General features: G+C 39.3%; 1 protein-coding gene across 1 annotated transcript in view; it reads right to left on the minus strand.

Annotated features, from left to right (window-relative positions):
* The window catches only part of LOC306859836 (intermembrane lipid transfer protein VPS13D-like), a 43,031-nt gene extending 29,819 nt beyond the window's left edge, over nt 1–13,212 (minus strand). The window contains exons 1-25 of the mRNA XM_079401168.1: nt 12,744–13,212; nt 11,584–11,776; nt 11,412–11,489; nt 9,873–10,063; nt 9,276–9,356; nt 9,056–9,172; nt 8,869–8,973; nt 8,612–8,782; nt 8,213–8,313; nt 7,919–8,087; nt 7,696–7,797; nt 7,278–7,482; nt 6,933–7,115; nt 6,702–6,832; nt 6,516–6,570; nt 6,247–6,426; nt 6,026–6,156; nt 5,807–5,939; nt 3,449–5,701; nt 3,200–3,348; nt 2,049–3,116; nt 1,815–1,905; nt 1,605–1,731; nt 1,336–1,516; nt 233–415 (exon numbers count right to left, since the gene is read on the minus strand). Of these exons, the coding sequence (XP_079257294.1) occupies nt 233–415; nt 1,336–1,516; nt 1,605–1,731; nt 1,815–1,905; nt 2,049–3,116; nt 3,200–3,348; nt 3,449–5,701; nt 5,807–5,939; nt 6,026–6,156; nt 6,247–6,426; nt 6,516–6,570; nt 6,702–6,832; nt 6,933–7,115; nt 7,278–7,482; nt 7,696–7,797; nt 7,919–8,087; nt 8,213–8,313; nt 8,612–8,782; nt 8,869–8,973; nt 9,056–9,172; nt 9,276–9,356; nt 9,873–10,063; nt 11,412–11,489; nt 11,584–11,680 (6,282 nt within the window). The 5' untranslated portion in view covers nt 11,681–11,776; nt 12,744–13,212. The remainder of the gene's footprint in view (nt 1–232; nt 416–1,335; nt 1,517–1,604; nt 1,732–1,814; nt 1,906–2,048; nt 3,117–3,199; nt 3,349–3,448; nt 5,702–5,806; nt 5,940–6,025; nt 6,157–6,246; nt 6,427–6,515; nt 6,571–6,701; nt 6,833–6,932; nt 7,116–7,277; nt 7,483–7,695; nt 7,798–7,918; nt 8,088–8,212; nt 8,314–8,611; nt 8,783–8,868; nt 8,974–9,055; nt 9,173–9,275; nt 9,357–9,872; nt 10,064–11,411; nt 11,490–11,583; nt 11,777–12,743) is intronic.
* Nucleotides 13,213–14,918: the final 1,706 nt, after the last annotated feature.

Raw genomic sequence — 14,918 nt, forward strand, 5'->3', positions numbered from 1 at the left:
TTCCTCAATGCTTGTTTGAGAAATTCAATTTGAGCTATCAACCCTCAATGCGTTTCCCCGCCCCCCCAAATCTTTTCACATTATGAAATCATTCTGAGATTGCAGCAAACCGACAGTAAAATGCTCCTTAAATGCATCCCACATGTGCAGAGTGGTGGTGTAGTGTGTATATGGTGATGGTAGGACTCACCAGAGAAGGGAAAAAGGTATGTGCCATTGTAAGTTTCTCTACCTTATCTCTGAGAGAGAAGGTGCCACGAGTGCCAGCAGGCAGGAAGCGGTTATGTACTCGGAGTTGGCCCAGGTTGGCCACTATGAGACGTTTAGAGCGGGAGCTCTCTGGGATCAAGAGAACAGGAGCACCTGCCTCAATGTCCAGCAGCACACGAGCAGCTCGCTGTGGGCGTTCACGCACCTGTAGGGTAGAAGGTGAATTAAAACAATCCCCTTTAAAGATCACTGCAATGTCATGACGGCCTAGAATTAAATGGCATCTCATGTCCGAATAAAGTCAACTATTTTTAAATGTTAAGCTAATTTAGAGTGATTATATTAAGCTAAACAACATGACAGTGTTTTACATTTTCTGTTCCATCATGTGTAGACAAACTCCGTACAAAGTCGTTCATTTGACTTCAAAGATAAAAGCTTGTTTTCAGTTAGCATTCTTACATCTTAGCACAGCACTAACTGGTTTGAAAAGCATAACATATTGATTAGCTAAATCAAGAATGAACAATAGCTATGTTGTCTAACAAACCCAGAACAAAATAATTATCTGTGAAAGCAACAAAATTCTCATGTGACCTACACATCTGGGCATTTCAAAACACTTCAGAGAAAACCAACCCATTTGCAAGATAACACTGTCGGTAAGATTAATTAATCAAATCAAAGTAGATGCAAATATTGGTACTTTTGCTAATGCAAAGCGGAAAAAGGACCGAGAGCAAGACATAAGAATGTCCTAATGGGTAACTGCTGATCTCTAGCCTGTGGTATATAAGAGGGGATTAGAGCCAGGATAGACAGCTCAGTGTCCAGCCTTTGTCACCAGTGTCTCCAGTTTGAAGGAAATGGGTGTTGACAACAACTTGTATAACTCTATTTTGTCTCTGCAGGGAAAGATTGAGGACATCCAGCAGATTACCCAAATGGTTATCTGAGCAGCATTGTCTGGTCTGTTTTCCCTGGGATACATGCATCATTTACACTAGGTTGTACAAAGCAGATACAAGGATGGGCCAAATAAAATTTAAGGATGCTATCTCAACACTTCAATTTATTAGGTCTAAAGTTTACAACTGAACAAACAGAATTAAAATGGGCCCTTACAGCCTGACCCTCAACGGCTGCTCTCTGCCTCCCCAGGACATCCTGTAGCTGTGTGAAGTGCTGGATGAAGGCCACCACCTCAGCCTGGAAGCGCTGGGTATGGACATACTGTACTGAGGCCATCTGAAGAGACACCTTCATATCATATTCCCGCTGCAAACAGGGGTCAGGTTCGCCATACCTAGAGATAGAGGCAATGTCAAAATGAAATGTGTTAAAATGTAGAACTGTATGCATGAATAAAATGATAGACAAAAGGAAGAAAATACTTGTGTATGTCATAGACAAGGGCCTCTCCACCGTGTGTTGTGAAACGCTCTCTGTATAGATCCCCATGGGGTGTCAAATCACTCAATGACAAACTTCCCAGACTTCCTTGCAATGCCAGATCTCCATCTAAAATTGTGGAGTACATAAAACATATACTTTCAGAAAAAGCTTTTTCTGATTTTAACAAATATTATCATAATTATACACACCAATCATTTCCATATGCGTAAACAGTTTAGAGACACTAGCTTTAGCAAGCTCGTTGGATTTCTTCCTTAGTACCAGTGATAAAGAGTGAACCTGTGGAGGAAGTTCACACGTCATTTTCACAAGTCAAGTTTATACTGTCCATCATTTTTTTTAAATGTAAGGAAACATTTGTTTATTATATATTATTTTAATTGATATAATTATTATCATTTCTGGCATTATTTCTACTGTACCTTTAAATCTAGCTTTGTATTGACCCTTTCCTCAATCTCTGTATACAAATCTCCCAGATCATTGAGGGTACTATTTTCCAGTGAATGTTCAGGTGTAGGCTGAGGTGTGGTGGTAGGCACTTTCACAGCATGGTTATTAGCAGTAGAGCCGATGCCAAAGAAGTCTAGGATCATTACCCAGGTTTGCAGTGTGATAAGAATATCAAGGCAGTTGAAGTCCACATCCACACTACGGCCGATACTCCCATATCGTGTCTTAAACTCTGGGTGCCGCCTATCAACCATTAGCACATTGATATGTACCAAAGAATCATCAAAGTCTGGCCGTGGGTGTGGAGACGGAATATGGCGTGATGGTGATGGAGGAGGGGTACTGGGGCACTCTGCATCCTTCTTGCTCTTCCGACTGGACGCAGATGGTGTACTGGGGTGCCTTTGATAGAATTGGAAAACATTCTGTGCCTCTTCAAATTGTGCTGGAAGAGAACGGGGCATTTCTGCGGATAGAACATTGGACGTTGTTGGGCAAGATTGTGACAGGTATTCCTTTGGACTGAAGGTGGAGGGCTTTGGAGCACCTCTGGACACCATGAGGTGTTTGTACTTTGATTCAGGGTTTAGCTCTAGCAGGTCTTCCATTAACAAGGAGTGAAGGGTTAGTTGGATGGAGACTGAATGGGCATGATCTTTGGTGAAGTCCACCTCTAGGTCTTGAAAGCGCAGACTGACCAACCCTTGACATCCCTGGCTAAGGTCTCCGCTCAATTGCACTTGCAGCTCAGAAACCTGAAAGATGGCCCTCACTTGGGTAAAAGAGGGAGGGTGGAGAGGGGGGCTCTCATTTCGCAGTGGAAGTGTTGCTGAAAGGGATGACGGCAATGAGGAGTAACAAAGGCCAATATGAGGAGGGTCACGAGCAAAGAGTCCACCTTGCAGATCAGGGAAGCGATGAGGTTTAGTGGAGGAAGGTGTGGGGGGCTGACAGGGCGTTACTCTCTGATCTTCGATGAAGGAGAGATTATCGAGAGTCTGAAGGACCTGCTCATACACAGGTTTACACAGACACACCTGACAGAAAATATGACAATTTAAAAACATGGAATTTACATATGATAAAGACACAACTGTTATGCGTTTGTGTAGTGCTTTACCTGGATGGCATCAACAAATCTGCCTTCCACTTTCATTAGCCCAGTGCTCTGGTAAGGTTCTTCACTTGAGAAGGTAAAGTGCAAGTTTTCATCAACAGGGAATTTCTCAACAGTGAGCTGGATGGTGGCATCTTTTAGAATATGAAATGCTGAAAGAAGACGTAAAGAAGGAGATGTGCCTTGAAAGGACTTCAATATAAAGAAGAGGGAAAAGCTTCATGAATTCATCAAATGTTATTTCCAACTTACCTTTTCCTCGGCTCAAGTGCTCAAAGAAGTCATGTCGCGTAAATTGCGTCTCGTTTAGATTAATGTTGCCACCATGAGAAGGTGAGGGTCCAGACGTGGCGCTGCCGTTAAGTTGTGCTCCTTTTCTTAAAACCAAGTTGCTTGTGTTGACTGAATAGAGTCTTATATCTTTCACTTTAACCTGCAGTTTCTCCCCTTCTGAGTCATGCCCTGTAACAAAGTTCTGAATTCGTATGCTCCCTAAATGTCCTACAAGCAACTCAGGGTGACCAGGTTTTCTAGGAATAGACACAACTGGGGATTCTATACTGACATCTAGAGTCAGCTTGACCATAAAAGAATCCAAGCCTTGTTCCTTTTCAGGGACACAGGAATCGTCTTCCTCAAATGGGTCAAGTGTCCAGTTACACTGACTCTGCCTCCTAGATCTTCTGTGTGGGTTCTCAAAGAGAGACACCATACCACTGTACTCTGCTGTTTTCGTTGCCAATACAGTAGAGACCTTTGTAGCTGCAGTTTTCAGCATAGACCGAAAGTTGTCTTCTACTTCATTTGCTGATAAACTGAGCTCTTTCAGGAACTTTGCTGAGTGGTTATAGTGTAAAGATGCCATCTGAAGTTGGAGAGAGCATTCTCCCTGAGATTTTTCCATAAAACGGAAACTCAAAGCTTCAGAGGGTGCCATGCCATCAATGGAAAAAAATGCCACACCATCTGTAGAGGAGCTGTCTTCTACACTTCCAATACTGACCACAAACTGACTTCTGCCACCTTCCTGAGTCAAGTCTACGAGCTGAATGCATCCTAGAGAACCATTGACATCCAATCGACTTCCCATTGAAACATTGACTTTTGTGCCATTTATACTGGCAGTAGCAATTTTCATGCCTTTTTTTTCACCTCCTAAAACAGTCCCAGTGGTAACAGTTCTCAAAAGCAGCAAGTTTAACCTGTGAATTTCAACAGTTAACTCTTTATTCCGGACATAAGTGGACTGATAGGTCTCCTCGTTCTCTTCTCCATTAGGCAGTGGTGGTAGCTGTTGTGCTGGAGAGTTTTCATCTTTGGGGAAAGATTGCTGAAGGAATTTTAAAAGCTCTACTATGGTTTCAGGGTTAAGGATGATATCCAGGTTGTTGACCTGCATGGAAGTGACCTGAAGAGAGCTGTCCAAGTTCATAGACGGGCAGTCTGAGCTGACAAACTGGTATTCCAACTTAATAAGTGCCTCCTGGTCTCTCAGGGGAGAGCCCCGTGGAGATGCTTTGTCAAAATCAAGATCTGAGGAGTCCCTGTGCAGACCTGGCAGTTCTGGAGATTTAGCGTCTGGTGAGACTGGTGAAGTGGGTTGGCTCTCTCTCAGACTTCCAGTAGGCACATCAAAACATAAGTGTTTATGAGATGCAACAAGAAGATCAAAGTCAGAGCCATACGTCTGCAATGTGTCCACAAGGTAGAGCCCATGGACTGTGAGGGAAACCATAGCATCATAAGGTCGCTTTACAAAATGTGCATTTGTTCCAAATACTTTCAGAACAGAAATATACCGGCCTCCACTTTCAATGCCAAGTTGCATGTAATTAATGTTAAACTCTGCAAGGAGAAGTCTAGATTCCACAAGCACCTCTCGAGTATGTTGCTCAAGTGTCATCACACTCTTGGTAAGATTTTTATCATAACTCTGGAGCTTCCAATCACTATCTTCCCTCTGAAAGATCTTCTCATGACGAAGTATAAGAGGGTCAGGGGATTTGAGGTTCTCCCCCTGTCTGTCACCTCCATCTGCCCCTGAATTACCAAGTCTAGCCAGGCAGCTTCTCAGGGCAGTCATCTTCTCCAGGTTGATGTGCACTTTAAGGTCTGGTAGTGTTCCTGAGAGAACAGCCCCTGGAAACTGAGGGTCTGATGTGTATCGTAGTCTTTGCTCTAGCTGTAGTAGAACATTGAATTTCTCCACCACGTGAGTGGGGCCCACTTCACTGTCCTGTAGATGCTTCCAGTTGTCTTTATAGTGACCAACCATGATCTGGAGGTCATTGAAAGATAAGGAGTACTTCTCATATAGGTTTTTACTGACAATTTGGGCACCTTCTGTTGACTTAAGGCTGGTAATATCACAGGGCCTCTCTTGACCTTTGACATCCACCTCTTTCTCTGGAGGTGGAGTTCCAGGAGGTGTTGCTAATGGTGTCTGGAATTCTTCATCACTTTCTCCTTCTGTCTGAGAGGTATTAGGATTTGTTTTATGATCTTCTGTGGGAGGACAAATAAAACTGTCACAAGTTGCCATCAACTGCAATAAATTGGAATGTATGGAAAGGCTACAGCAGAAAATTTGATTTGACCAGAACCAGTTACCTTTGGAATTAGTAAGAAGAATTCGCCCAAGGTCTAACACTACTAGCATGGGGTCTTCAGACTGAAAATCATCTGGGAAGATGACTTGAGGGGCACATATATCTAATTTCATAGTCCAATGCTTACTGTTCTCCTGTGAAAGAAAAACCACAGCAGAATTATTACTTAATATCTCATAGAGACTGTAAATGATTGCAATTAAATAAAGTCCTCTCTTACAATGAACTCTCCAACTAGGAGCTGATCAATGGTTTGTCTGATTTCTGCCTTGGTTTGCATCTTCAGCTTGTTGTATTGCATCCTGGCTGCTTCAGCCACTCTCAGCTCCAACTCAGACTGATATCCAAATCCTGGAAAATGTTATATAAACCATAATGAACTGATATTTCACAAAACCAATTCAAACTAATTTAAGATGGATGCTTATCCTTAATGCGCACCCGAGGTGTGGACCCTTCCTTTGTAGAAAAACTCAGCCACTTTCTTGATAGCCTGAGGGTTATAAATGATATTGAGAGGACTGGTATTGACCTCCAGTCTCCTCTCAAATTTGCTCCTTATTGGATTACGTTCATAAATCATCTCAAATACAGGAGGTGCTGATGATTCCACATCAGAGACTGAAAAAAGACAAAATAAGAAGTTCTTAATCAGCCCTCATAGACATTTATTTTCATACAACAGATATATGTTTTAATTTATTACTCACACAGATTGCTCATTTCTGTGCAGTTAGTCTGGCCAAAAGGCTGACTGATCTTGCCCTTAAAATGTAGAAAAGTTATGAAATCAATTATTACAGTTATATTTTTGTCACAGACATTTTCAGCACATGCAGATTACTGTTCTATGGCAACAACCAAATTTAAATGAAAAAAACAAAAAAAAAACTAACTGGTTTTGGTGAAACAAGGACAGGAAAAATGGAGCCCTGGGTAGTGAGATCACGGAGAAACAGCCCACCAAGTTTCACTCTGAGTAATGAAGACTCTGAGCGAGGAAGAGACTCGACTCTGATCTTCACACCTGTGAAGCAAAATTAAAAATGTAAAATCAACCTTCAAAATTGATTCGAAGCCATTGAGACTTTATTGCACTAATAAGTAAATATATATATATATAAAACCTGAAAACTCTAGCTGAATAACCCCGCTCTCATTCAAAAGTGGTTTCATTTTGTCTTGATGGTACAGGGTGACAGCTGCTTTCTCAAGGATAAAGTCCAACCGAGCAAAGAGATGATCTCTTCTTGTAAAGGTATTCAGTGTTTGTGAATCCTCCAAAGGATCAAAGAGATCATCTGTCTCAGCTGTTTGGAGGAGAGAAGGAACTTGATACATGGTGCATAATACTATGAAAATGTTCTATATAAATAACAGATATTTGTAAGAAATTAGTACCTGCAGAAATTATTTAAAAAAAAATCATCATTACAAATCCTTTTTCCAGGTAACATTGATCGAAGACTCACCAAGAAGTTCCCACTGGGCAGTGCCAGGTAGAAGGTCATCTGAAACTGGTTGTCCATCTGGCCCTCTTTCACTTCCCCCATACCAGCCACCCCAGCCTGGGAACCAAGACTGCAGATACTGGATCATACCAGAACTCCCACTTTTAGGTATAGAGCCTGAGGGCGAGGAGGCTGGGGTCTCATTTATCATAGGCTCTCGTAGACTCTAAATGGATATGAGGGATGAATAAAATACATGATTAATTAGTGTTAAGTGAGACTGGATTTAACAAATGTATGGACAGTGATTATATTGATAACACAATTTGTTTTGTTTTTTTCCTTCAATATAAGGCTACACAGTATCAGCCATGACTTTCAACTCTGACATTTTCAAAGACCCACAACTGTGCCACTAAAGTAAGTCATCTCAGCTTGCCTCTGCAATTTCCTCATGTTTGCGGAAGGAGACATAAACAGTGTCCCGGAGAATCTGCAACTCCTCCAGTGTTTGTTCATCTTCAATCCTCTCTAACTCACACTGATGTGAGAGACACAGATTACAAATTAATATTTCAAACTCAAGAACCACTTATGCAAAGGTGAATACAGAGACATTGTGGCAATCTAACTCTTCAATCCTGTAAGTCCAAAATTCTTACCTCCTCCTGTGGACTCAAGGTAACTCCCTTAAGCCTCTGGAAATACAGGCTAGTGTAGAGTTTGGCATCACGAGCCCTGTGCAGTGCAAAGTCCCAGCTTCCCTGTCTCCGCTGTTCTCTGATCTCATTCAGGTTGGCATTAACGGCAAACATCCACCACTGTCGACAGCTTCAACCATTGTGAAACAAAATGTTTTTCAGGTTTTAATCAGCATGACCTATTAAGAGGTTTTTAAAGCTCATTTGAAAACATATTTAGGCTTGTTTGTAATAGAAAAAAAGAAATCTCCTTACTTTCCAGAAATGGGATGTCTTGGTCTCCACTTCCGAAAAAGCATCTCCCTTTCTCGTCGGTCCAGTTCTTTAAGGAATGCCATCATCTGCTGATACTGAACCTGTAAACAAGCACCAATTTAAATCATAAATGTGAGTTAAAGTAGTTTCATATATAGTACATTTTAAATGAACCAAACCCAGTTTGGTTAAAGTCACCCAGAAAAGGAACCAGTTGCAAGTAACTACTATGATGTTCACATTGAAGCAGATAGCAGGGACATTATCGCATAAATTAATCAAACAACAAAAAATGCTTTTACAAGTAATGTCAGGCTAATATTCCTTGGAGCGACAGAAAACAGCCTAAAGGAAAGGTCAAAATATGGGACATAAAAACAAAAAAAACAAAAAGATTACCTGTGACAGACGAAGTGAGAGGGGTTCCAATAGCACTTGGCCCTCAACGCGAGGTGTGTTACGAGATCGTAGCGGCTCTTTAGAGGCATTCCTCCTCAACAGCACAGAGGCACATACTGGCTCAAATATATACTGATGCTCACGGCTCTGCATATATTTACTCATCATCTCCTGTAACAGACAAAGTTCGAGAAAAAGTTCACAAGAAGCACTAGCCTTTGTGCTATTGAGTGTCCTTGCATTATAAAAAAATCAACCTGCACGTCTGTTGAGGGAAGATCTCCAAGCATGGTGCACTCCATGTCCCAGTACACACTGAATTCATCGATTTCCAGCTCCTTCTGCCGAATAAGCTTCTGAGCCTGTGAAGAGTTTACCTTTCATGTTCCAACATGTAAAGAAAGAGCCGCTTTATGAAGATACCAAATAATATGGATGACTCACTGGTTCTTTAGAGCAGTTCTGCGCAGATACATTCTTGATACAAACACCAAAGGCATAGGGCTTCTCAGGGTTGGAGAAATCATCTTCAAATCGTAAGTGGACACCTTGAATTTTCAACTAATGACAAATACAGAATAGCAAAATTAATATTTATTTCTGAAATTAAACTATAACAGCAGAGTGCAAGGAAAGAAGTAACTATGACAATACTGAAAATTACCTCTATATTCTCAACTATTCTAGTCACAACAGACGCTGTGACAGAGTACCAGTAAGATTCTCCTTTCTGCTCACATTCACTCTGATAAAACACAAAACAATTATTAAAACCACACATAATTGAATTGTGCATTTCTTATATAAAAAGTTCAAAGTGATTCATAGATCACAGCACAAAAAGCATGCATTAAAAACAACAGTGAAATATTAATATTTACATTTACATTTATGCATTTAGCAGACGCTTTTATCCAAAGCGACTTACATTGCATTCAAGTTACATTTTTTACATTTTTATCAGCTTTTAATATAAATAAAAATAAATACATCTGAAAGATTAATTAAAAAGATATACCTTTAGAACTGTGAGTGCTTGGTCTCATTTTAATTATTTCAATTGCAAAAATTTGTATTTTTAAAGCGTAATGGCAAAAATAAAATAAATAAATAATCAACATTAGAAGACAAATCAAATAGAATGGAACAGCCAAATAAATAATTTACAGTCAATGCATATGTACACTAGTACACAAGTAAAATATGAAAAACGTCAGCATTTAACTACAGCAATTCAATGACATTTTCTAACATCCCGTACCTTCCACTTGTCCTCTAGTGCCTTGAGCAGCTGTTTCTTCTGCTCTCTCTCAGCTTCTCGTTCTCGCACCTCATCATATTCCTGTGGGGGGGCAGGGCCAATAATCAGGTTCAGCTGGGACATGCAGATGACCCATGGGTCACTGTGTGGTCGATAAAAAGGGATCTGGAGGGTGATCTTCCCAATGACACCTGAAAAAGAAAATACACATAATATTTATGAAACTGGTTCTGGTCAAATCAAATACACATAAAATTTATGCATACACAACAGTGTTCAAAAGTTTTTTAATTTTTGGAAGACATCCCTTATGCTCATTTATTTGATTAAACTATAGTAAAACAGTATTTTGGTACTGATTTTTACAATCTAAAATAACCCAATTATCTATTTGAATATATATTTTGCTGAATTTTCAGCAGCCATCACTCCAGTTTTCAGTGTCACATAATCCTTAGGAAATCATGCTGATTTGCTGCTCCAGAAACATTAATTATGGTAAAATCTTTAGCTTAGGGACTAATTCTCACTATTATATAGTTGCTTATTAGCATGCCTATTATTAATATATTGGCTATTTATTGGTTCCTATAAAGCACATATTCTGCATGACCATATTCAACATCCCTAATCCTACATAATACCTAAACTTAACAACTACCTTGCTAACTATAAATAAGCAGCAAATTAGGCGTTTATTGAGGCAAAAGTTAATGGTTTGCTAATGGCAAGAATTGGACCTTTAAATAAAGTGTGACCCAATATTATCAATGTTGATAACAGTATTTTGTGTAAACTGTGATACCTTTTTTTAAGGATTATTTACTGAATAAAAAGTCCAAAAGGTAATTTTGCTGAACAAAAGTATTAAAACCTTACAGATACAAACTTTTGAACAGTAGTGTAATATTTAATAATATGTATGTCTATTAATACATTGAGAAATTGATCATTCCTAAAACTAAGTCTAAAAACACAAGTTCTCAAATATCATGTCACAGCAGAAGAATATCCAGATAATCCTGTTCTGACATGCTTCTGCTGTGTAAGAGTTTCCTTAATACCCACAATTAAGATCACAAAATGCGAATACCTAACCCTTAGTTAGCATATACAATGTTTGTGCAAAGACACCCAATACGCATCCAATTTAGGTTTAAATATGCACTTAGATTAATGACTAAAACATAAATATTACTTCTGACAACTATGCTTAAAATGGAATACAAACACAACATCGATACTCCACTCATCACTGGTCAAGGAAAAGCTAATTTACTCAAAATAAGGTTTGTCCATCTCACGTGCTGGGATAACATGTCATGAGCAGCCGAATAACTGCTCACTTTATCTTGAAAAGCCTCTCTATAAACAGACACTTCTGTTGTTTAATAAATTAATCAGCAGGGTATTTCCATAAGGGCATGCTGACATGTGTAGTATAAAGTCCAAGGTGACTGTCACATCAGCCAGCAAAACAAACAAATTACTTACTGAATCTCTAACTGGTTACAGTCCAAAGGCTGGACTACCACTAACCTGCTTTAACCTCAAAGGGCAGATCAAATCCTCGGAGAGCATCTTTTCTTAGAGGGAGGTTCTCCAACTCCACTGCCCCTGGATCAAAACAAATTGCATACTTCACAAAATGATACACAACACAGACAGTAAGCTCCAATTTGCACAGACTAAAACAACTGCATTCAAATACCTTTGAGAAGAGCAATAGAGAGCTGGGCAGTGTTAAGGTTGCTCACATATTTGCCCAGATATGTGTTGAGCACCCAGGCAACAAGTCCCTCCAACATTATAGGAAGGGAAGAGTACACTGGAATTAGTCAGTTAAAGTAAATCCTAGCAGGCGATGAACTTCACAGTTAGCGTTCAGTCCAGTCATCTGAAGTCTGAGGAGTCAAAGAAACACAAACAAAACACAAAGTTTGTTGCAGTGCTCCTAAATCAGTGGTTGTCAACCTTTTTGACTTGAAGGTCCCCTATTGCCATCAACAATATTTAAAGGCCCCTTGACTTATGTTGTTCATGATTTATAGGATAAAGATTAAGGACTATTTACCCAATAAAATATCTTAGAGCTTGGAATGGAAAAATGAAAATTCATTACAAAAATGCCCTTGGAGTTATAAGATTTTATTACTTTACATGAATTTGCCAGGTCTAGATATCACACCTAAAATTGTTTAGTTGTTGAGGGAGTGAAAATTACTTTATTGGAAAGGTACAAAACGTTAAAAAAAATTGTGGACATGATTAGAAAAAGCTAACTGGTCTTTACAAAAAATAATCACACTTGTGATCTTCATTGTCAAAAATGACCACCATCAATGGAAAAATAAAAAAATACAGAGAATTATTTTGGGGCTACAATCCCATCAAAATACAAAATTACAAAGAATAAATATTATAAAAACAAAATATAATATCTTTAGTTCATTATGAAAAATTCCCACTAATTGTCTTCAGTGTTTTGAACACAGAGAATCACAACTCTGACTCCTAAACGAATAATATCAGGAGTTTAAAGCTTGCTTTGTCTAATTTAAAATCATCTTGAGGCCAGGACGTTTCGTGAGGCCCCCTAGTGGACCCTGGCTCCCTGGTTGAGAACCACTATCCTAAACAATTATTTGCCACACTAAAACAAACAGACTAAGACCATTATAAGTGATTTTTCTTACTATCTGCCAGACTATTTCTACAGTTTGTACAGCAGAAGCTTAGGAGTCAGTCTCTTTAACTGCATCGTTTCCCATTCAATGAGAGTGAAAGTGAAGCTTTCATCCTGCAACTCATGATAGTGAGTCAATAACAGAATATTCGTTTTTAAGTGAACTAACTATGCAGAAAACTTACCATTGTTATGAGACCGTCTACTCCTCGGTCAACCGCAGTCTATGATCATTTCAGTCCAAATAAAGTTAAAATCTCCACTGTCCAAGCCAAGCAAAGCCCTCCGCTCTGAAGATAAGCTGTCCTTGCTGGCTAAAAAGAAAGTAAAATATCTCCTTTCGTTTTAAAGACCCTTATATAACACACCGCGGCTGACAACCACAAACGAAAACAAACTACTGTTTGTGACGAACAAAACAGCACGGCTCTGTCTCTGGGACTCAAAGGCAGTGACACCGGGGCAGCGCTAGCATGCGCGCTCGTCCTTTAGCATTGCGCGACAACTGCCTGCCAACTTTAAAACATGACAAACAACTGAACAGAGTGACCGCTCACAGTCCGCAGTCTAGTTCTGCGTTGGTCCGAGTCTCTTGTGAAATGCGCCCTGACCTGCAGTCTATAGTGGGTCCTCTGCGCTCATCTTTCAACTTCCAACATGTCAAACTGAATCCATGAGACGCTTCCGGTCACGTGCCAAAACAAAGCGATTTCTACCAACGTCATTGGGGTAAATGGTCGTCATGTGACATCTAGCGTTTGGAGGTCGGTTTGATAACACATTAATTACTGATGGGCTATTTTCAGTGATGGCGCAAATATGGAATCTTGAGAAATTAGATACAGTAACAAATCGCGAGACGATATCAGATCAACCTATTATAATTATTATGCGCAGTCATATCGTTTTCTATGGGTGCAGTTCCTGTTTCCTACATATGGGGGCGGAAGAGTAGCGAGTAAAGTGGCGGCAGTGCTATTCAACCTCAACAAGTTGGCCGGATGTTAACATTCTTCCAGGTAAGAATACTTTGTCTAAATATAACCGAATTTACTATGCCGTATTATGTTCGTTTACTAGATAAATATATTCAGACAAAAATACAGTTTAACTTGAGACTTCAAAATTTCAAAACTGCTTTCAAAATTGGTCAATATCACAATTGAAAACCATTAAAAAACGGTAGCAAATATGTTTTAAAAATTATTTATTTATAATATATTTAATAGCCTATTAATAAAATACATTTATAATATGATTCATGATTTAATAGAACACACAGCTAGATAGATAGATAGATAGATAGATAGATAGATAGATAGATAGATAGATAGATAGATAGATAGATAGATAGATAGATAGAATAATGCATGTCAGGCTTAGCCTATGTGATAGATACAGTACAACGATAATAATACATTTTTATATGATGTAAAATGATTATGTAAAGTAAGCTTCAATGAACAACTTTTTATTGAACTCAAATTACTATTATTCTTTACCTCTTAGTCATACTGCCAATAGTTTATAACACTCATGCAATAATTTATACAAATGTATTATTAATTGCACTGTGCAGGGTTATTATATTTAATAATCGTTGCATCTATCTCATTTATCTCTGTCAAGCAGCAGCGTGATTATGCATCTCTAATTACTAAACTTTACTACTGCGATCCCATGAATTCATTAGATCTGACTAAATGCACTAGGCGGTGTAATCCATGCAGACCCTATATCCAGTGTAATCCCCCAGCCATGCCAGGACTTCCAGAGGTCGTAGGGGTTGTTTTTCCATTTCAGGGGCAAGTACACATGAGGACTTTTTGCCATATATATCTTGAGATGAAATACACCACTCTTCTGCTGCTGAGCACATACAATAACAATAATCCCAGCACATGTGGAGCTCTGCACCCCCCTGGCTGGTCGTGTGCGACCACATAATCCCAGCCTGCCCATAATAGCATAGAGGGCCATCTGTTCAGCTCATAACCCTTTAAAACTCTACATCTGGACACTGAGTGGGGCAGTGCTCGTACTCTTCTTTCAGTCTATATCTATTTTTTCTCCCATCCCTTCTGGAGTTCACAATTGAGATTACATATTCTGTCACTCTGTATTTTGCTTAACACGATCATGCATTATAGAGATTCTTGATATCACATACTGTAGGTCTTTAAGCATAAAGCATACCTCTTTTGAAGGTAAGAATATACATACAACTGTATAACTTAACCTGAATATAACTGTCTGTAACTTAACCTTTACCAGATTCCAAACCAGTGGTTCCCAGCTAGTTTTGCAACAAAATCAGGATTTTACATTGGACATCAAATGGTAGCTTTTACAAAACCCAT

The sequence above is a fragment of the Barbus barbus genome, assembly GCF_936440315.1.
Source record: "Barbus barbus genome assembly, chromosome: 40".
NCBI lineage: Eukaryota > Metazoa > Chordata > Actinopteri > Cypriniformes > Cyprinidae > Barbus > Barbus barbus.